Source organism: Mytilus edulis, chromosome 8, assembly GCF_963676685.1.
Source record: "Mytilus edulis chromosome 8, xbMytEdul2.2, whole genome shotgun sequence".
In the NCBI taxonomy this organism is placed as follows: Eukaryota; Metazoa; Mollusca; class Bivalvia; order Mytilida; family Mytilidae; genus Mytilus; species Mytilus edulis.
Window position 1 is genome coordinate 20,078,927 of NC_092351.1, and position 21,947 is coordinate 20,100,873.

General features: G+C 32.8%; 1 protein-coding gene across 2 annotated transcripts; it reads right to left on the reverse strand.

The window, feature by feature from the left end:
- Positions 1-5,181: 5,181 nt before the first annotated feature.
- Positions 5,182-21,883, reverse strand: LOC139485037 (glutaredoxin domain-containing cysteine-rich protein CG31559-like). 2 transcript variants are annotated; one of them, XM_071269135.1, is made up of 5 exons: positions 21,634-21,883; positions 18,632-19,055; positions 8,394-8,630; positions 7,357-7,422; positions 5,182-6,442 (listed from the first exon to the last, which is right to left on the reverse strand). In XM_071269135.1, the coding sequence occupies exons 2-5, from the start codon at positions 19,049-19,051 to the stop codon at positions 6,254-6,256; spliced, it is 912 nt and encodes a 303-aa protein (XP_071125236.1). In that variant the 5' UTR covers positions 19,052-19,055; positions 21,634-21,883; the 3' UTR covers positions 5,182-6,253. The 2 variants fall into 2 exon arrangements, with proteins under 2 accessions (XP_071125236.1, XP_071125237.1); XM_071269136.1 differs by lacking the exon at positions 21,634-21,883 and having other exon boundaries at positions 18,632-19,278.
- Positions 21,884-21,947: the final 64 nt, after the last annotated feature.

Genomic DNA, 21,947 nt, shown 5'->3' on the forward strand with positions numbered 1-21,947 from the left:
CGGTGTAACCTTTTTCTTGAAAATGTTAAAGGCAAAAATCTGCTACCTGATGCACGGTAACTGACAAAGGACCAATTTATTTCGACTGACACCGAAAACAGAAAATTGACCATTTGGAGTCCTAAACGCCTTCTGTTAATTGCTTGACTGAATATAAGTTATGCTTGGTTGCTCTTACAGAAAATTACCTCTTTCTGAGGGAATTCCTGGCAGCAACCAATCGTGCAAATCAAAATTTCTAGACCCGACGAGTCTCTCCTCCCTTGAACTGGGAAAGTAGATCGATCGTCCCTAAGAGGAAGTCAAAATGGCTGTGTACAACACAGAAGAAATAATTCTAGGAACCAAGGATGTCTTGGCCAAGCAGGAGTAATAAGAATGGTCTTACAATAATTCCTCCAAATCTTGAAAAGAAGAGGAAACGTGTATTACCTGAACATTCTCTTCAAAGATAGATAGGGTCATAGCATCTACTGCCCAAGCTTTTTCGTCTGGAATTGGGGAAACCTAAGTCTGCAATTTACGATTCAGGCTGGTGGCAATCAGATATATATGAGGACGATCCCAACGAAGAGTGATCTCCTGAAATACTGACGGATGCAGTTCTAATTTTGTGTTCACTGGGACAGGTGAATGGGGATGAACATCCATCTGAAGATTTTGACTTCCTAGAACATGTTTCGCTCACAAAGTTCTATCGTGACTGTGACACAAAGAAAGAATTTCTTTGCTCAGAAGATACAGAGAAAAGGAATGAGTCCCCATTGATACTGGAGTACTGTGGAAATGTCCGTGTCAACCAGAAGTGACTGACTCTGAATCACAGCCTGGGAAAAAACAAAGGAAGTAACACAGCCAATCATTTAAAAATATAGATTTCTGATTTCATATGCAGATTTAGTATAACGCAATCAGAGCTCTAAATCTTAATTACATTGGTTACATGTAGCTATCGTCTTAATGAGATTGGTGAGTTCACCTAACTGAGCACCCGGCTAAAGACCTAAAGCTATTCTGTCCTCTAGATAGTTAGCTTCCCAAACCCGTCAAGTTCGCATCCGTGAGATAGAAGGAGGTCCAAAGGATCCAAAAATATTCCCTTCAGAAGATGTCTATTGAGGCCACCAATGCATGTGGTAAAAACTGAGGAAGTATTGGGACAGGTGCCTCTCACAGCTGAGAACCTCCGACATATACAAATGTACCACTGTATTTGACTAATGTGTAGACGTCCTAGTGGAATGTCGTCCTTGATTGAAATCAAGAAACCCACCAGCTTATGAAAATGAAAAATACATCAGAGCACTGACAAACTGGTGTACTGAAAATTTCAAAGATCTTTAAGAGTACTGAAAAATTATTAAATTTATTAAACATTTGACTTTTCTACACTTTACACAAGTATTCCCCATTCCAAACTAAAAGACAAATCGAAAAAGTTGTTCTTGTTTTGTTTCATAAAAAAGAATGGCCAACATACATACAAGTTAAGAAAAAAACACTCCGATTCAAACTTTTTTTCCTCTGAAACTGAGAAGACATTATCGAGATGCTGGATTTTTTAATGTTTGCCGGACTTGTTTTTCAACAAACAATTGGAATTTCTATGGAAACCAACTATGCACCTTTTCCTCTCGATTATTCATACAGGAATTTTTAAGAAGAACGAAAATAAGTCAGCAGTATCTTTTAACTTTACTTTCAGCTTAAAAAGAGGATGACCTCCCACTAGATAATTCAAAATTTGGTTACTATGTTATGATAAACGCATCTTTCTCATCCATCTAGAGATAAAGGATACAAAAAATACAGTTAAGTCTGCCTCATATCCTGACTTACGTCTAGAAATTGACAATTAGGGTCATATGAAAAAAAAATACTTACGACATATAAAGGCAACAGTAATATACTGTTCAAGAGTCGTTAATTGGTTGAGAGAAAACCAATCCTGGTTATAAACTAAAACCGAGGGAAACACATCAACCACAAGAGGAATACCTAAGGAACAACAGGAACAGCGAAGTGCATCAAAAGAGATGATTTCAGCTTATCAATGTGAATTTCCCATTGCTATGTAGCAACATCACAGCAGCGCCTGCATACGGAGTATATACCTTCCAGTTCCAATTGATACGATATGCCAGGGCTTGTATTTATTATCATGATTGTCTTGATAGAGGATTGCTGCTCACAAGGGAGCTATTAAATAAAGAGTTTCAAGTAGTAAAGATAAAATCCTCCCTTCGTAAATTTTACGGACGCCGTCTTGAGTTGGTTGACTGTTATTAAACATCCATTTCACATATAGTAGCGGATACTTAGTATTTTCCAAATGTCGAAACTAAAATTCCGTCTCCTTTTCCCAAAATGTGACCTACAGAATTAGACTTATTATCGAGTTTGAACTATCATGAGCAACACGATTGTCAAGTGTGCAGCAGAATCTGCTATGCCCGTTTGGAGAATCTGAGATCGTTTTGCTCAGCCTCTTAGTTTTCTATGTTGTATTTTGCGTATTGTTGTTTATCAGTATGTCTTTTTCTTTTTCTTGCCATGGCGTTGTCAGTTTATTTTCGACTTATGTGTTTCAGCGGAATGTCCCTTTTGTATATTTCGTTACTCTTTGATTATCTTCTCTTCTGGAGGCATAACTAGACCAATATCTGTCTGAAAATGTCCTTCAAGGAAAATGAGATTCTGATTGGAAACTGTCTCCTATTGTTTCGATGAAAAATTCAAATTAAGTCTCAGGGGTAATTGGATAGCCAAATCGGTATTCTTTGAATATAATAATGCTCCGGACATGTAGAAAAAGGACAACTAATTGAAGGGTCACTAGGTGGGCTGTTCTGTTGGCAAACTTCAAACCCTTATTTCAAATCACTCTCGTGATCAATCGACTGTCAAATGTACACTTAGTGTATGTCACACCAAGGCAATTTTTAATTCTTTCAATCTTTTCTACAATTTAGAGCACCACAGCTTCATGTATGAACTCAGAGATAGCGCGATGTCGTATTTCTTATTATGATGATATTTGGTATGCAGTTCTATCAGTATTGGCAAGTCTCATTACCATGGAGATTATTTGACCCCGCCCCCTCAGTTATGTTTTTTTTTTTAATTTTGCTTAGTTTACATTATAAGTTTGTGTTTAGGTTTGTTTAAATGGAACTACTTAAGATAAGTCAATGGTATTTGGTATGCAGTTGCATTAGCATTGGCACATTTCATTTCCATGGAGATTGTTTAGTTATGTACCTTCAGTCATGGTTCATTGACCTTGAATATTTACAAAACTAACATGTTAAAGTATTGCTATTTTAATTTCAACATTTGCATTATCAAAATTTCAAAAATGCGAGACATATCTCTGTGATAACAGTTTATTTTAGTTTTCATCCAAAACTAGAATAACCAAAACCTAAAATATATATAAGGGGAGAGAGAGCACCTTTTTATGGTGTTGGAGATCTGTTTGGAACCTCTTAGTGACTTATCGCTAACTTGATCTTCTTCCAGCTGATCCCAATGCATCACAGTCCTAACCTAGAATGAGTTCTTGAATTATTCGGTTTTACATTTTTTGATTGTGCTTCAACGTAAAATTTTACAAAAAAAATTCTCTTTAAATGCAAGTTGTCTTCAGCAGTATATAGAGCTTAAGACCATTTGAATTTATAGATTTGTATTCTTGATGGTTATGTACATAAGTAATTGATTGGAGGCACATTCATTTCTCAATTTTTGAAACCTAACTTACTGTATATTTATACACCTATCGCATATTGGCATTGGACAGAAAACTTCATTTATATTGGTATTGTGTGTTAAATTGATATTATTGATTTATAATGTTTTATTTAAATCTTAATTATACGTTTAAACTTTCTTTAGATAGGTTGCCTTCGATTCAGCTAATAATTTGAAAAAAGGTCAACTAAAGTCCAAGAGACTGTATTGGTTTTTATAGTTTTTATATTATTACAAGTACACACCCGTGATATCGCGGGTCCGTGACTGAATTAAAGTATATAACTATGCCTAAGCCTTATTTTAGTAATTGGTATTGTCATCTGATAAAGTCATGTTGATTATAAGATACACAGTTTTCTCTGCTTTCAAATCTTTCTGTTTGAACCCGTCGACCTGGAACTTATCAATTATTGGAAATATTAATTATTTGGAAAACAAAAGGTCCAGGCTATCCAGGAATGGCCTATTTTTTAATCAACAGCATTGTCCTATATTAGTTATCTTAGAAAGTCTTGCTGATTGCTGAATAAAGCTACAATAGGGAACAATTTGACAATGACTGAATTTAGTAGTGTCAGCCCTTTGATTATGACCCGTGTATATAACAAAATCCTAAATACAGGTTGCCTTTTAGACGGTTGTTGTTATCTATAGTAACCTGTATCGAGTCAGTATCAATACCGTTTTCCTCTATTACTTATTTATATCCATGTGTGTACAATGATTTCAGATAAACGCTATCAGTAACAATACTTTACAATCAGTTGGGTCCTATTAATGTAATATAAAGGACTTTATGGGTTGTTATTTTAAGTCAATATCCGCAGTTTTATGGCGTAATTGAGGAAAATTTCACACAAAAAGTGTTGAATATTTGTACTTGTAGTTTCCATGACAAAACATCACTGCGCGACCTCTACGATGAATTTACTTAGAAATGTACTAGTTCAATTTAGCTCTAAGAATGCATTCTTTCGGTGGTGGGTTTTTTTCGAAACAAACAGCTGTTTTCAAATGTATTTAAATTCAAACTATTATTTCAAAACATATACATATATAGGAGAAATGAAGCTTAATTGTCCGACGGTATTTCTTGCCTTCTAATTTTCATTTAAAAAAAAATATAGTGTCTTCCCTTCTAAAACAAATGTTTCCTTTAAGAAATTCAGAATCAAACTTTTTTTTTAAATAAAGACAAAAAAGAACAATCATTATGATTGGTACAGTGTACCTTATGATATATAGTGATAATCGAAATTATAAAACCAGAAGTCCATTTAAACCTTGAATACAAAATTCCAGTAAAAGACAATAAATCATACAGTTTTAAAGCCCCCTTTTTTTTCTCTTTTGTCATATATATCTTAGCATAAGAGCATCATTGGTGTGAACAGTAAGAACTAATATACACAACATCATCACGTCTTAGAGTTAAACCTTTTTATTCAAAATTACATACATTTTACAAAAAAACATTAACAATTATAAATACGAAGGTAATTTGCTTTAATCAGCACTTTGGTTTGACAAACATAATAAAAATGAAAGACTAGCTTCATGTCATCAATACTAAACTGAAACCAGTCATAGCCACTTACTCCTTGATAGAGTTTTTGTTAAAACAGGCAACCAGACTAGTTTCATGTCCACGATATAGAACTTGAACGGCACTCATCATTGTAAAAGTAAAATACTGCAAGGTATGGCGGTATGCTTTTTTTGATAGTTCTATATGTATAAAAGAAAGATAATCTCATATTTTTTTTCTGATCACTTTATTTAGTGTTCGGCTTGCATATATCTATTGAAACTGGTGGCCAATTTAATCAAGACACAGCCTCCAGGGCTGGCAACAGTTTGATTTTAACCTCAAGGGCTGCATGGCACAATGTAATGTTAATATCCAGGGCTAGCAACAATGTTAGCGTTAACCCCAACGGCTGGGAACATCTGCAAACCCATCCATGTCTTAAATAGCCTTATTCATCTCTGACTTACAACACGGCGTAAATGTGATGTGAAAGAAACAAAGTCACAATAAGGATCATTTTGAAAATAATTATTGGTAGACGTTCTAAGCCTTAAAACACCATACATTGAGGAATTTTGAAGTACAGTTGAAGGTCAAATAACTACTTTTTTTAATTTGTTACTACCATTGTTTGACCTTGATTCGGGATTGAAGCTGGTAAACAGACGGTATATATATATATATATATGTAAATGATAACTGAAATCAAGGATTCCATAACAACCATAACAGGAGATCTTTAGTTTGATAAGAGGTACAAAAGAATCAACAAATTCGATGGATGGTATATGACGCAAATAAGAGAGGTGTGAAATAAACTCGAATTAGAATTATATACAGGCAAGGTTCGTTAGTATCATTTCAGGCATTAACATCTGTCTATAAAAAAGTCCAGCTTTTCTATGTTCAGGCAAGGATTGCACAACATATTTAAAAAAATCTTTAGTTTATTCAATAGATACGTCGTTATTCTTGTTGATCTAGACACATATCACATCTTTGTAAGCCATTTTCATCACACTGCATACATCGAAGAGAATAGAATTCCTCCGTAAAAAAGTTCCTCTTTAATGACTTTTTACTACCATGACAATGTATGCATGGAATATATCTGTATCCGCCACATTTTTCACAATGAGATCGCACATTTATTTTCTGCAAAATTAAATTATAATACATAAATTGGTTAACATGATTTTCTCTATTTGAATAAAATATTTGTTAAGAGAATGTGAACTGTTGAGGCAAAGTCTTGGTTTTGTTGTTTGTTTGCGTAAAGTGCCTACCAGTAACCCAAGACGGAAACACCAAGTAATAAAAAAATAAACCACAATCTAACAATTCCTTGCAGTTTGAATTTTAAATTGATTATTACAAAATAATTATTGTCCAAATTTATTCAGTAAACTACACATTAGTATTCAAAGTATTCAGTTTTGAACATTATAATGATATGAGATATATTATAAATATGACTTGGAGTCAAATGCACTTCTATGATCGTCAAAAGATTTTAAGATATATTTTTTGTTGTTTCAGCTTCTTCTTTTTTTTTTTAAATGAGATCATATAAGTTTAACCAGTAAGCGAACACACACTTTTAAAACACACTTTCGGCTTTGACATACCTGAATGACAGCTTTATTTGGACAATTTGAAAAAAACAACAACAGTTTTATTAAAAACTACAAAATATTAATATATAAAAAAAACGGCTTATAATAGTTCCTCCTCAACCCCTCGTCTCCTTTCTCTTTAAAATTATATACCCCTGATGATTCTTCCATCGGCAGTTAACTTCCTATTTATCAATTATGTATACACCTAAATATATTACACGTGTGATATTTATATACCTTAAGGCAAAGGTGGACCATTACTACATGTGCATTATTCATAAATCTATTCTAAGTGGATTGTTAATCTGTCATATGAAGAATTTCCCTGTTTGTAGAATACTTACTTAGTGTTTATTGAGGGCTCTTTGATATTTAATTTATTACTAAGTTAAATATTTAAAGGTAATCAAATGCAGAAATATTGGTACGCTTAACTTTTAATTGTCTTACCTCAAAATGTTCTAAGATTTTCTTCAATTCACCAATTTCGTTTAGTTTTTCAAGTTCATCTTCACTCTGAAAAAGACAGAATTTATATTGATTTGATTAAGACACTTCTACAGTTTACCCATTCAATTATCAAACGTCAGCAGTAATACATTAGCACTTGCTTCATGGGTAAAAGTTCATAAGGACCACCCTTGACAAAGATCGTCAAGCCAAATGTATATACAATAGCTTGATTTGACTTTTTATTAAGATCTTTTTGGTGTATATGCTATTAAACATGGTAAACCTCTGGTGTATATATGCTATTAAACATGGTAAACCTCTGGTGTGATGTAATTCATTTTAGAAAACGTGTCGTCGTGCGCATGTAGTTTCAGTTGGTATAGTTTATTATTATCTCTTATATAGATCCACGTAAAGTACCAATTCAGCCTAAAACCAAACCCGATTAATGAGCACCAACTGCCTTCAAAGCTTTGTCTTATTGTGTAAGAGTTGGGCTGCATCCGCGCTGATTGCAATTGGGTTTGGCTTTTTTAATATATACATTATGGATATTTTAACTGTATAGGCGATGAAAAAGTACCTTTTCAGGTATCCATATTTCAACAGCATTCTGAATTCTTGTTTGAGTCTAATTCAATTGACATTTCACAACTTTATAATACATGTTCTAGTAGTTCTTATCTTTATTGATCTCAAACTTTGAATATCAATGAAATCAACGCTAAGACAAACGAACATTTATATATCTTATCTAATTTTGTGCACACAGGTTTAACGTACGGTTTTTTTTTTGCAACCGCTGACTGTAGAAACACATAATAAATGTACCACTATTAATCATAGTCATACTTTTTGTAAATGTATATAACATTACAAATCGTAGATATTGCATTGCTCTGTAAGGTTAAAAGGTACTGAATTGCTTTTCGTAGAAGAAATCCAATAATGCCTACTTCTTCGAACAAAATTTCATCCTGCTGGACGAATGGCGAAATCACCGACAATGCTAGCTATATATGCTCGAGACTTACCCCTAATAAATTTCCATCGGCGAACACTTGTGGTAAAGAAATTTCATTACTACCCAAACGTTCCATTAATTCTTTTTGATTTTCACTATTCATAAACAAATCCTTTTCTTCATATCTAACCATGTGGTTTTGTAGGATCTTTTTAACAATTTTACATCGTTCATGAGTCTGTCTCACTACTGTCATACTTGTTGTATATATCACAATTTTTCCTATTTCTTGCTCTCTTATCTTTCTCTGAAATTAAATACAATGTTTAGTTAATGCATAATTGGTCTTAGTTCTCTTCGAAATCTACTTACTGCGCATCCAGTGCTTCTTACACATCGTTTTATTTTACTAGAGCAGCGAACTGTTTTGGTTTTTTTTTTATGCAAATTTAAGACCAGTCATTTCCAATTTATGTTTGGTGGTTCTCAATACACTAATTGACTACTAAAGAGGAAAGTAAACCCAGATAATCAAAATCAGGGCCAAGAGCAACAGAGTAAATATGCAAATATGTCACTGGCTAAAACCTAGTTGATAGTTATATGCAGTAGATACAGCACATCATTAAGCATAAAGGGTTGCTTAAAATTGGGTTTAGGTTCTGTCTTCCCTAAGCATGACACAATCAATTTATATGTTTAGTTTTTTTTTTATTACTTAGCTGCTGCCTATCTGTAAAGGTTTAATGAATTCAACAATAAAAATGTCCTTGCTCGTATAGTTGTTAACAAACTGGTACACAAGTTTTCCTAAGATGGAAGGGGAATCAAAGATACACTGAGGTCGTGACGTACGAATATCATGTATGGAACTTCAACGATGTTATAAATACAGTGACCGCTATAAAATGGACATGCAAGAACTATGGTATTGGGTCATAACAGTCACACTAAGGCCACTTTAGTAACCAATAAGTTGTTATAAGTTAATACAACTTCGTGCTAAATATCAAGTTTATGTCAATTGATAAAAAATGTTATGAACCAAGCAAAGCTGGCTTTAAAACAAATAACTCGTTAATTCAACATTGAGGTCAACTGACAGGGTTATATGCTTGACTTTTTCTTGTAATAATACTTTTGGTCTACATAATTTTTCTTTGATCTAGAAAATAGGATCGACAAAGAGTGTTAAAAAAGAAAACGAATGTATTGAAACCAGTAGTTTATGACTTAATTAACTAAGATTCTATGACGTGTCTTCAGCTTAGAGTTTTCGTAACAACTAGTAATGTTGTATCTTATTGTTTTTCTTGCTGTATTTCATTGTTTTTTCTTTGTTTAACTAAATCCTCTATTTCTAAGGCAATCATGTTAGTTGCTATTTATAAACATGTTGTCCTTAAACGTCGGTGTTGTAAAACATTGCTATAGTTCAGAATTAAGAATTACTGCTGACGTCAGAATCATATATATTGTTAAAGTGCTAGCCAATTATCATTAAGTATTCATTAGTTTACTGTGCCCGGTGTGAAATCAGGGCTCGTTTCTCGTTTATGTATTGTGGTCGCGGCATAATTTACCGTGTTGCTAAGAGGATGCAATGACGGTTACTGCAACTGATTTTTTGCGCACAGAGAGTATTGCGCTCTTCCCGACACTTTGGTTTTCGTAAATTTGGGTGTAAATTACCGATTTCGACCAAACAAAACCGTGTAGTTCTGTTGCACATTTCTGCACATATAATATACAACCAACAAGCTTTATAACTCGATATTTAACAAATCGCTTAAACACATAGAAAAAATAACTGTATGTATTATAATCGTTGGTTTTCCTGTTTGAATTGTTTAACACTATAGTCATTTTGGGGCCTTTTTATAACTTGCTTTCGGTTTGAGCCAGGGCTCCGTGTTGAAGACCGTACCTATAATTGTTAACTTTTCATACATTGTGACTTGGATGGAGAGTTGTCTCATTGACACTCATACCACATCTTCTTATTTATATATGAAACAACACTGCCGTTGGAACCATCTTTCAACGGCTTTGTAGATGGTATGGTGTGTCAGATAAATAAAAAACGGTAACAAAAATATCAAATGATGCACAACTTTAGGAACAGAAAACACGCAAATCAACGCCTGATTTCTGAGAATAAATTAAAAAAAAATCCCTTAAGGTTTAAAAGAACGTAGCGCATTTGTTTCCCGTCTTAGCCAGATGGAATAATTTCGGATGCATACACATGAATTAATACAAAGATAGTTATAAAAATATATATTATTCATTAAGTTTATTAGTTATTTGACGAGATCGATATTCATTTGGATCAAAATCGTGGTCTTTCATGCAAAAATCTTCAGGAATATAATGTACAGGATCATTTAAACGTTCAATTTTATTGCTGTGAAAATGATAATTATCTTTATTGAACGATTTTTTTCTTTTCATGACTTGGTGTTTAATCAATATCAATTCCAAAGAATCTGCTAGTCTGCGATGTGTATGTATTGATAAGCTATAATGTTTCTATTGTGTTCTTTCATGGTACCGTGATGAGATCGAATGAAAATATAGAACAACAAATATACAGAAAGTACAACATTAAACTGTGAAACAATGAACAAAAATAAAGAATCTTTATGAAGTTGTGCCCACGGTGGAAAACTTTAATGTGCAACCGCTAAATTTACTAGACAGTAACTTAACCGAAGACAGATAAATCAAAAGACACGCCTCGTAAAGGTCATCCTACGGTCTTAAACGATGAATAAGCTTTCATAGGCGGATCCAGGGGGGGCTGGGTGCCCGGGCCCCCCTTTTGTGGGAAAAATTTGGTTGATTATATAGGAAATCACTGACGCATGACTGGAGCCCCCCTCCCCCCTTTAGGAAAAGTTCTGGATCCGCCACTGGCTTTAACACCATAGTGGGAATGTCTTCACACAATCTGATTAAAAATACAGATCATGTGAACATGCAAAGCAACTTGGATCTGTATTTAATCAGACATGGCTGAAAATAGAAATTTCTATTCTTGTTTCTACTTAATTTCATCGGGTGAATATTTAAAGAGGTTCTTATCTAATTCTACTCGAAATCCCACATATATAGTCTTTTTTGCATCAATTAAATGCTAATAATGTTCAATGTGTAAGGAAATAATTGTTTAACATTTTTGTGTCTGGCATGCAACATGGACAAAATCAAACACACCAACCATACTCACCCATTCTTCTTCATCAATCTAACAATAATTGTAAAATTAATGAGGCGTAGTTATAAGAAGATATTTTATTAAAATTTTTATAAACCAATAGTTATGCTAAGAGTTAAAATTATTAAATAAAATGAATTTATAATCTTTAACTTTTACAAGTAGAGGCTCCTAGTATATCGTTATTGTATCCTTTATGTGTTATTGGCAGTTGTTTTAAATGGAAAGTTTCATTATTTATCGGAATTATCAATTAACGTCCCCCAGCAGTTGCATCGACCCAACGGTTGTTCAGACCTAATGAAGATAATATGCTTATACTTTAGTGCGCATGATACGTATTCAACAATACACAAGACTCACAAATGGCGCATGGATGGAAACAGAAAGACGACCGGTGACATCCTAACTAAAATGATATAAAATGTCGGGAGATATTTTGAAAACTTTTCTATCGAAGCTGATCCTCAATGTGCCTAGTTTAAATATTGATCAAACTTTATATAGGACAAGAAAGGTATATCCAAATAAGGGTTTCGGAACCGTGTTTTTTTACTTTTCCGTATACAATTACTCATTTCCCCGAGCACAAATACAGTTTTGTCTCAATTTATCATAAATTATATACACAAAACGTTTAAATGCTACTTTTAACATTAATGTAATATAATATATTATAAACTCTAACAAAAGTATGCTTCCTTGTACCAAATTCTTTTGTTTGAAATGTAATAAAATGTAACTTACACAATTGATGACGATTGGAATTTTCAAACTTATAAGATTATTGTTAAAGGGAACCAAGGTGTAGTTTTACAAACCAGGAAGGGAAAGGAAGAGAAAGGTTCTTCACAAATATATTTTTTCCGTTCAATATTTGGTATTGTTAAAATACAATTGATAGCATGTTGAATCGTTCCTTCTTACATCTCTAAGCTTATCAAATTATAATACATTTTTACTTAAATGAAAAATCATGTCGACCTTCTAATCAAGGTCATTTGAAATTTTTGTAGCCACCAGGTCACGTTAACATATAGCATTTAAAGCCGCATTGTATGTATCAATCAGGATAGTGATTATGGGAAATACAGTTTTTTTTCAAAACTGACTGCCTTTATTTTAGCTTCCCCATCATTAACCATTGACTATCGGTTGCCTTATGTTTTAAATATACACTCCATGTGTATACAGTCTTCTTTCCTAAAATGTTTGACATACCCTGAATGGGTCTATACTACAGCGTATATCTACTAAAATTGGAAATGGAAATGGGGAATGTGTCAAAGAGACAACTGTTTGTCAATACTTGACTTACAATGGATAGTTTTTGTGAACTTAGCTGTTTTACTGAAGCCAAATTTGTAACTGCCTCGAGCCGAACGTGGCAGTTTCGGTGATTCGTTTTAGAAACATTGTTCTTATAAAACTTGCCGTGAATGTATTTCCACGTCTTGGCTTTTGAGATAATTCTTGAAATTCAAGAAATGCTCCAAACGCAACCAATTCTTTACTTTTCGCTTCGACCCCGTATAGAATTTACAATTTTCGCTTTGACCCCGTATAAAATTTACAATTTCAAGTCCCAATCGTAACTGTATATTACTTTTCATATATATAGCGACTGACGTAGTTCTAAATTGTTATAAAAAGCAAACAAATTCATGTATTTGTCATCGATAAAAGTGACTATTTTACAAAGTGATTTATAACAGGTGCTTTAACACCATTTGCATGTTTAGGTGGGGTAAAACTTACATTATCATGTTTTATACAATATATGACCAAATAATACGAGGTATGATCCTACATTATTACTTATGACCCTTGGCTAAATCTTTGTAATGCAACAAGTTATCTTATCTATATATAAAATATGTCAAAGGTTGAAAGTAACAACAGTTTATTGCATATATAAATTGATTAAACTTGTTTTATTTCTGTATGATCTATACATCGGATGTTAACGTAGATATTTTACTGTACTTGTCTTTATCTACATATTTTTTTTTAGATTAAAACCTTGCTTTAAAAAAAAGGGAACTATATGCAGTGAATTTGAATTCATTCTTCCGTGTTCGTGACCAGTTGGCTCTTTTAAAATCATAGCTCTGGTAATGAAGGATAATTTTAAATTTAATTTTGTGAAAATATCTATCATCATCCTTACGTATTTACTTCCCTACCAAACAAAGAAATAAGATCTACAGTTCACGACACGATAAGAAATGTGTTTACTTTTATGGTTTTGTGACAATAGACCACATTTTGTTGCTATACATTTCCCCACATAATTTTGATGAAAACCCATTGACTGTTTAATTATATCAGCTATATTGCCTTCTCCGTCCGTTCGCCCATCAAATATTTTCGTCACACTTTTCTCCAAAACTACTGAATAGAATGGTCAGCAATTCAAAAGCAATGAGATGTAATGTGTGTGTGCTTTTCGGATCTGTTGGACACCTACTTACGAGTGAGTGGTGTATGTGTTGTGTACAAGTTGTAAATTTTTGTACAAGTTATCAGTGTTTTATGACCTGCTGAACAAAAATGGATGATGCAACCACACAGTATTTTGCTCCACATATTTCTGTCAATTTTTCACAACTTCATGATACAGTCTATTACTGAGCATTGATACAAAAACATTATAAAACCTCACAAAGATTTTGTATAGATATAAATATGGTATAAGGAAAAAAATAAAATTAGAATTTAAACCATTCAGGTATCCTCTTTTCCAGTTTTAAGGCAAGAATATAGCACTAAATGTTAGGTTGACATATATTTTTTTGAATTTAAAACATTACACTGGTACATTTTATAAGTTAGTTCTGTATCACCTGTTACAAGAAGGTAGGTGTCAAAAAACTTATAACTTGTACAAAAACCCTGTACAAATTATAATTTGTACAAACTTACATCTTGTACACAACATATGCATGATTATCCCGACAACGCGTGCATCGTTGCTATTAATACATTTCTTTCTCTTTTCATTGGGGACGCCTTCGGTTGCATGTATACTGCAAAATCAAACACCAGTGGTGGATCTAGGGTTGTTCTTGTTTTTGGACACCCGGTCCTATTTTTTTTTTTTTTTTTTTTAAACTAATGGTTTTGTTGCTTACATGTGGTTGAATGAATGAATGAATGAATTCTTTATTTGCAAAGCAGTAGTTACATGCTATAGCAACACAAACATATTTACATTGTGACACACAATAAACAACAGAGAACAATATAATAAGATATTACAATAGAAAAATTATCAACTTAGTAGATGTGATCTAATCTGCCAGGCAGATTTCAAATAATTACATAATTTTCCAACTAAAGATCTAGATTTTGTTCGATACAGATACATAAGTTTTGTCACATTTGGCCACGAACAGTAATAATTTGGTAAAAACTGCAGTCGTACATGTCTATACACAGGACACACTAACGTAAAATGGTACTCATCTTCAACACTTTTCATATTACAGCAAGTACATAATCTGTTTTCTCTTAGTATATTTGTATAACGCCCCACCTCAACATTTAACTTCATAGTACCACTACGTAGCTTTGTGAAAAAATGTGAATTATAGTTATAGTCTACGTAATCTTCAAAACAAAAATCTAATTTTAAAATTCTGTACATAGTAAGTTTCTCACAATCCTGTATAGATGCAGACCAGCTTTGAATATATTGATCTTTTAACCTAGTTTTTATTACATCTAATGATATATTTATACCAGACTGCTGGTACCATACAAAGTTTAAACCAATAGTAAACAATAGGTCACGAACATTAGAAACCCAATTAGTTTTACCAGTATTTGCATCTCTGAGTAACAATATATAAATATCATACACAATAAGTGGTTTATGAGTTACAATTTTTAACCAGTATTTTAAAACTTTTTGTTTTCTAATTACATTCATTGGCAAACGCCCTAGTTCGCCATATAAAAATACATTTGGCGTACTTTGAAACCCCCTAATATTAAAAATGCTTACGTCCGCGCCTGAAGGGAAAACGGTAGTATTTAATTTTCCCAGCATTTGCTTTTGTGTACCCAAGGCAGGTGAAGGAAGTCAAATTAGGAGCGCTGTGATTGGATGTAAGGGTACAATATATTTTTTATTTATCTATGAACAACTGCAGTGTATATATTTACAACATAAATTTTGAAACCTATTGAAATATTTTCTAGAGAATTATTTGAAAAGACTTGCAAAATTTCATAAATTTGGTGCAAAATGACGGTGGGCATGGATAACATAATCAAGCTCCGTTGGAATTTGGTCATGATACTATTTGGCTTTAATTTTTAAAACACAATAATAAAGTACTAACACAACATATAACTGTTTTATCCAGGTTTTTATCTTAAAAAGTTGTAAATTTAGAAAATGTTAATATTGTCGCCTATGGCAGAATAAATAGTACCGTTTTCCCTGAAACATAACATTAAGTGACAATTGTAATATCCATTTTTTCAGGATTAATTTAAAAAGTCATTTTGACGGTCCTGAATTCAAATTCAATTTTATCAGGCATTTAATTTAGGACTTTCGGTGCAGGGGGGGTTGGGTTAATACTGTCAACTTTCTTTCATCCACAAATCATGTGTTTGCGTGATGCTTAGTATTTTTGTATATTTTTTTTTTCTTCTATTTAAGCATTGATTTTAAACAACAATAGACTATTGTAAACAGCCTTCAAGTCAATATATAAATATTTTAAAAACTCAAAGTCAAATGGTTTTATGGCCACGTAAATGTTTATGTTAAGGCTGATTTTGTCCATAAGCTAAGTAGTAAATATTTTTATGTGCAGTACACACAAACTTGAGACGTTAACAAGTGTTTGTTACATATAAGATACGTGTATGTCATACAAATATTTGTTACTTTAATGCGGTAAAACAAAGGTTACGAAAAAAGATGTGAATAATTTATCATGTCGTTTTCATGTTCACTGTCATAAGTAAGACTTCCATCACTGTCATTAGCCCTATTTTACATTATTTAAAAAAAAACCGAGTCCATTAAATAATACACTAAATAAAGTTCGTCAGCTTTTTACATATGTTCAGTTCGTCATTGTTATGCACTGGTTATATATCGGACAGAATTTACATGTATAGTTGATAAGACTTGATGTAATTTGGCAGGTGTTCCATAAGCACATGGGATTCCGTCTTGTCTAAGGATTCTTTATACAATATCCCACATCATCATACATACCCACAAGTAAAACAAAATTAGCAGATGCAAGAGGGGGGTCATAACTGGGAGGACTGGGTGGTACCTTTCTCACTTTTTGTTTGGCTCTTCTCGCAATCTTAATCTAAAACCTGACTATTTCTCATGCAAAAGCATCAAATTGGGTACTATTTTCTCGTTCTTATTATTTTTCTGTTTTCTCTTATCTCATAATCTTTAATCTAATCTCTAATTGCAATGTTTATGCTCGGAACACAACAAAAACACAAACACACACACAACTCATTTTATACAGTCTTCAGTGGTGGCCAAGGGTCTAAACAATACATCTAGCTCTAATTCTGTTGGGATACTTTAACATTAACTATAAATATATTTACATGATTCATAGAAAAAGACAAATGCAACTATAATTGAGTTCCTAATTTGAGCATACATTTAAAAGACTGGCAGGGATAACTAATCTTCAGATTCCAACCCTCTTCAGCCTTTTAACCCGGAAGAACGAAACAAGTCAGGGTACATAAAAGAACGTCCATAAAAAGTAGTACAGGAAAAGCACTTAGCTTTACACAATTGTACATACAAAGTACTGCAGCGATCCATTGACCAGTCTGGTCAATACAATGTCAAGGATGAGTAAGTTTGGCTTAAACATTCGCATTAATTCTAATTAAAGATGAGAAAGTTTTAAACCAAGATTAAAAGGGATTTTAAAAGTTATTTACATGTACGTGTAATTTAACATTTCAATTATAGATAATTCAAATGTAGTCATTATAAATAACAGACTTTTGAAAGATAAAGAGATCGATGAAATACACATCGGGAGGACCTCCTTTATCAAGAAATCAAAGGTTTAGAGATAGTAACTCATACATATACAGATATATGACAAAACGAATTCCAGAGATTAACTTTGTCAATGTTTGAACAAGGAAGTGATCCATATTACCAAATCATTATATTTGTTATTTTTATTGGTTTTCCTTATTCATCAAAAATAGTACTCGGAACTAATTTTGCAAAACTTTATTTTTAACAATAAAACTCAAGACCACATGTCAGGTATTTTATTGCTTATCAGTGTTAGGTAAACTTTGTATGTTTAATTAAATTTCATTTAATTATTCTCTCTTCCTGCAAATTTTTTTTAATAACAATATCAAATCAATACCTTTCAATCAAAAGTTATCAATGTTTTTCACAATCAATTTATCGATACCACTAATTTTTCACAGTGACATAAGGTTTCGAACTTGTGTTGTTATAAGATCAACTAATACATCAATCGATCAACAAATCGACATATAATACATAAATTAACTAATTAATATTGTATAATATAGAAAGGGAATTCTAAAAGTCATGTCAAAACCAGGACATCGCCACCAAAATGGCATTCTCATCTCAAGGCCAAGTGGTTAATTTAATTAACTTTTGACATAATTTGACGAACAAAGTGCTTACTAATGAACGGTTTTTAAATTTTACGAATTGTTATTTTAATTAGACATGCTTGTGTAATTTGACTGAATTTCCATTTGAAGTGTATAATATGTACATATAGATAAGTTCAGCCTATTGTATCCTTATGATTTATATTGGTTTTAAATAAAGTTATCGAAATCATCACATATTACATTAAGAATGCAAATATTATGGTAGATGTTTAGTGGGTGGGTTTGGCAGGAATTGGGAACTTCATTCAACCTACTACCATATCATACAGATATAATATCTAAATAAAATCTATATGCTCTACCCTCACTGGATACAGTAGACCTCAAACTAGACCATTTCTGCGTGACACCCTTCTCCAAAAGAGTAACTATTCCTATTTTCGTATATAACATTAAAATCTCACCGTGTTATCTGGTGCTTCCCTCATAAAAGTATTGATCCCAGCTCGAACCCTGTTTTTTAATCCTCGCACAGAACCTTTCCGACTAAGGATCTGCTTCTCCTGAAGTGAAGACGGATCTAGTACGTTACGTCTGCCAGCAAACGTTTTCTCTGTAGAACCATCTCCGCTCTCTAGGTCTAAGTAAAATGGTAAGGTACCATTACCATTAATTCCATTTAGAGATAAATGTTTAACATGGTTCTCCAGTTCGGCATCAGTATATCCATTTCTCCCAAGTTTACAGTACTTCCTTTCGTCCACTCTATTGTAATCCAAATTAAAACTAGCTTCAGACTGGCTTCTCTGTAATCCAGTGAATTTTTTATGCTTGCTTAGAGGTGTAACACAGACTCCAGAAGAATCCAAATTGTTAGTTTTCATTTTTCTTAAATAATTAACAATGGTATAAAATTAACGCCTATATTTTTTTTAACAACAACGTCACTAATCTAAACATAAGAATTCTTCATATTGTGTATCTTTCTTTAGGTGTGGTCGATACAATCAATTAAAAAAAATATTTCCCTGATGTGCGCAACAGACAACTGCAAAAGCAACTGTCATTTTCCACAGGTAAATATCTTACCTGAGTCTAACCACGTGACTATCATCTGATATCTGATCGTTAAACATTAGCTAAATACCAGAATGGACAATTTTACAAATAGGTACATATATAGAGTTTAATGTTTCAAACAACATTATTAGGATGAAAACAGGATACCTTAATGTAAAAACAACGGTTTTAATTTATTTACATAGATACAGTGACTAGAACTGCCCTTCATAATATTTTTGTTTGTTTTCCGAAAAAGAATGTTAAAAATGGAAAAGTTGACTTTTATTTACAATGATTATCTTTCAAAATATTCAATTTCATTGAATTGTCAATGGGCGAGGTAAACAAAGAAAATCAATACATTAACTTCAGTTGCATTTTCAGGACCCTGAGACGTGTTATACCGTACGGTGACCTATAGTTGTTAATGTCTGTGTCATTTTGGTCTTTTGTGGCAGGGGCGGGTCCAGGTAAGGGCGTAATGGGCGTACGCCCCCCCCTTTAAAAAAAAAAAAAAAAAAAAAAACTATCGTTATAATCTGCTAGTATTGTATTGAATGATGGCAATTTATCATATTCATTAATTAAACACATACTCTGATTTCTTTTTAAACTGATTCCCCAATTTGATGGGTCATCATCAACCGTAAAATTTCGTTTCTCGGAGTCCGGCGTGTTCGACTCTGCGATTAGTATCCATTGTTGTTGATGTGATAAAGAATTCGCAAAGATGTCGATGTCAAAAACAAAACGTCAAAAGACCTTAAAATCGTATCAAGGTGTCTTGGAGGACACCTTTTTTAAACAACCAAAACGGTAAGTAAATCAGTATAATACATGAATTTTGGTTGTTTTGTGTGACACTAACTTCGAGCTTCTGAGCTTCCCCATGGACCCTCAACCGTAATCACGCCTCTCGTTCATAAAATCCTGGCCTAGGTATTGAAATGTTAAGTTACTCCTTATACCCTTGAGTTTGGAATTTCTCGTTATTGGTCTACTGCTGTTAAGATCCATCCAATCATTTTAATATACCATAGACAATTAATGGAGAAAACTCGGCAAAAAAAATGTCACACCCTGACACTTTAACTATAAAATATACATGCTCCAAGTCAGGAACCGTTACATTAGTGCAATTCTCTATTATTTTATGTTTGTAAGCCAAAAAAAGGTCCAAAATATTTTTCGCCTCGCTTCGCTCGGCGAAATATTTTATTCTACGCCCCCCCTTTCAAATATCCTGGACACGCCCCTGTGTGGATAGTTGTCTCATTGGCAATCATACCACATTTTCTTTTTTATATAGTAGTCTCAGTAGGACCAGATCAAGTGACAAGGGACACATCAGCCTTTCCATCAATTACACTAGATATTCATGATTTTTATGTACTAACAATGTTAAACACTTCCTAGACCAAATACCCGAATATGTTATTGAATAATCATATTGTATATGCAAGGAAATAAATACGCTATACTCTTCCAACATTCAAGGAAGAATTTATTCAGAAAATATGTATTCTTTTAAAACATTATGTAAACTAAAACTTGAAATTTTTGTCTAAATCGCTAAGTGGTGCAAATTGTGATATATAGGGTATTTGAGCGAAAAAATACATAGCACGATGTGATTTGAGGGCCAACCTCAGGATATTTTCAAATTGGACTTTCGAGTGCAATTTTCTGTAATACTTTTATCTGTATTTACGTTTTTTAAAGTAAGAAAAAAAAGTTACATAAATAAATATATTTTTTATTAGATTTACATCCGAGTAATTTAGAAAGTTGGATTCAGTCAAAAATACCGAGAGGTAGATTCAGATATTAGTAAATGGCTGAAAGGAGTGTTTGTGTTAGTATAGATTGTCCCTGTTATATTCAAATGTTTTTTAATAATTAAATGATGCTTTAAATTTCTGCGTTGATCCTGCTAGAAACCCTTCTTCCATCTCCCAGTTGTGAGAAGGGGTAACCGAGATGAAAACTGGCATTTTTTTTCTCTCTCGCTTAAATATCCATTGCCGGTCAATGGTGTACTGTTCGCTTGCTTTAAGTTGTCATATTTGATAATTTATAATATTAGACTGAATTAAGATACATGTACATGTATACATAGGGTTTGATGCGGAATATATTTTAAGAGCAAGTTTAAACTTTAAATGATTATGATTTTTACCAGTACATGACTCGCAACCTATATATCAGAAATCATTAGTTGTATACAAATGAATACCAAAAGTTAATTGATCATATATCTTATGTTAATTATTTTGACAATAACAATTTCTTCATGCATTTTGTATGCGTTTCATGCATATTTGATGATATATTGTCAATAAATGAATGTGTATTGCTTGTATAACACTCGTTAGTAGTACATTAACTGTCAATATAGTTGTACCTTTTATATAGTTTGTCCTAAGTTGAGTTCTCTGTTGACACATATCTATCAGTGACAGCACGAGCCTACGAACCTTTTAAGAAGTGTTGACACATATCTATCAGTGACAGCACGAGCCTACGAATCTTTTAAGAAGAAATTAGTGGCGTCTTGCAGCACATTACCATACATATGTACAAGACGTCTAGTATACATAAATATCAAGGGAAAGCTGTTTTCGTCTATTTCGCACAAACAAGTGATGTTAAAAGTGATGGAAGTGTAACTAAGGGCAAACGTTACAGTGACAGGGGAGGTAATGACGTTCATAACGT

What these genes read in the sequence shown, in the direction of transcription:
- LOC139485037 (XM_071269135.1), bottom strand. Translation starts at nt 19,051, where the DNA reads ATGAAAACTAACAATTTGGATTCTTCTGGAGTCTGTGTTACACCTCTA. An exon ending in CCGATGGAAATTTATTAGGG is followed by an intron (nt 7,423 to 8,393) that starts GTAAGTCTCGAG and finishes TGTCTTTTTCAG; the next exon opens with AGTGAAGATGAACTTGAAAA. An exon ending in AAATCTTAGAACATTTTGAG is followed by an intron (nt 6,443 to 7,356) that starts GTAAGACAATTA and finishes TTAATTTTGCAG; the next exon opens with AAAATAAATGTGCGATCTCA.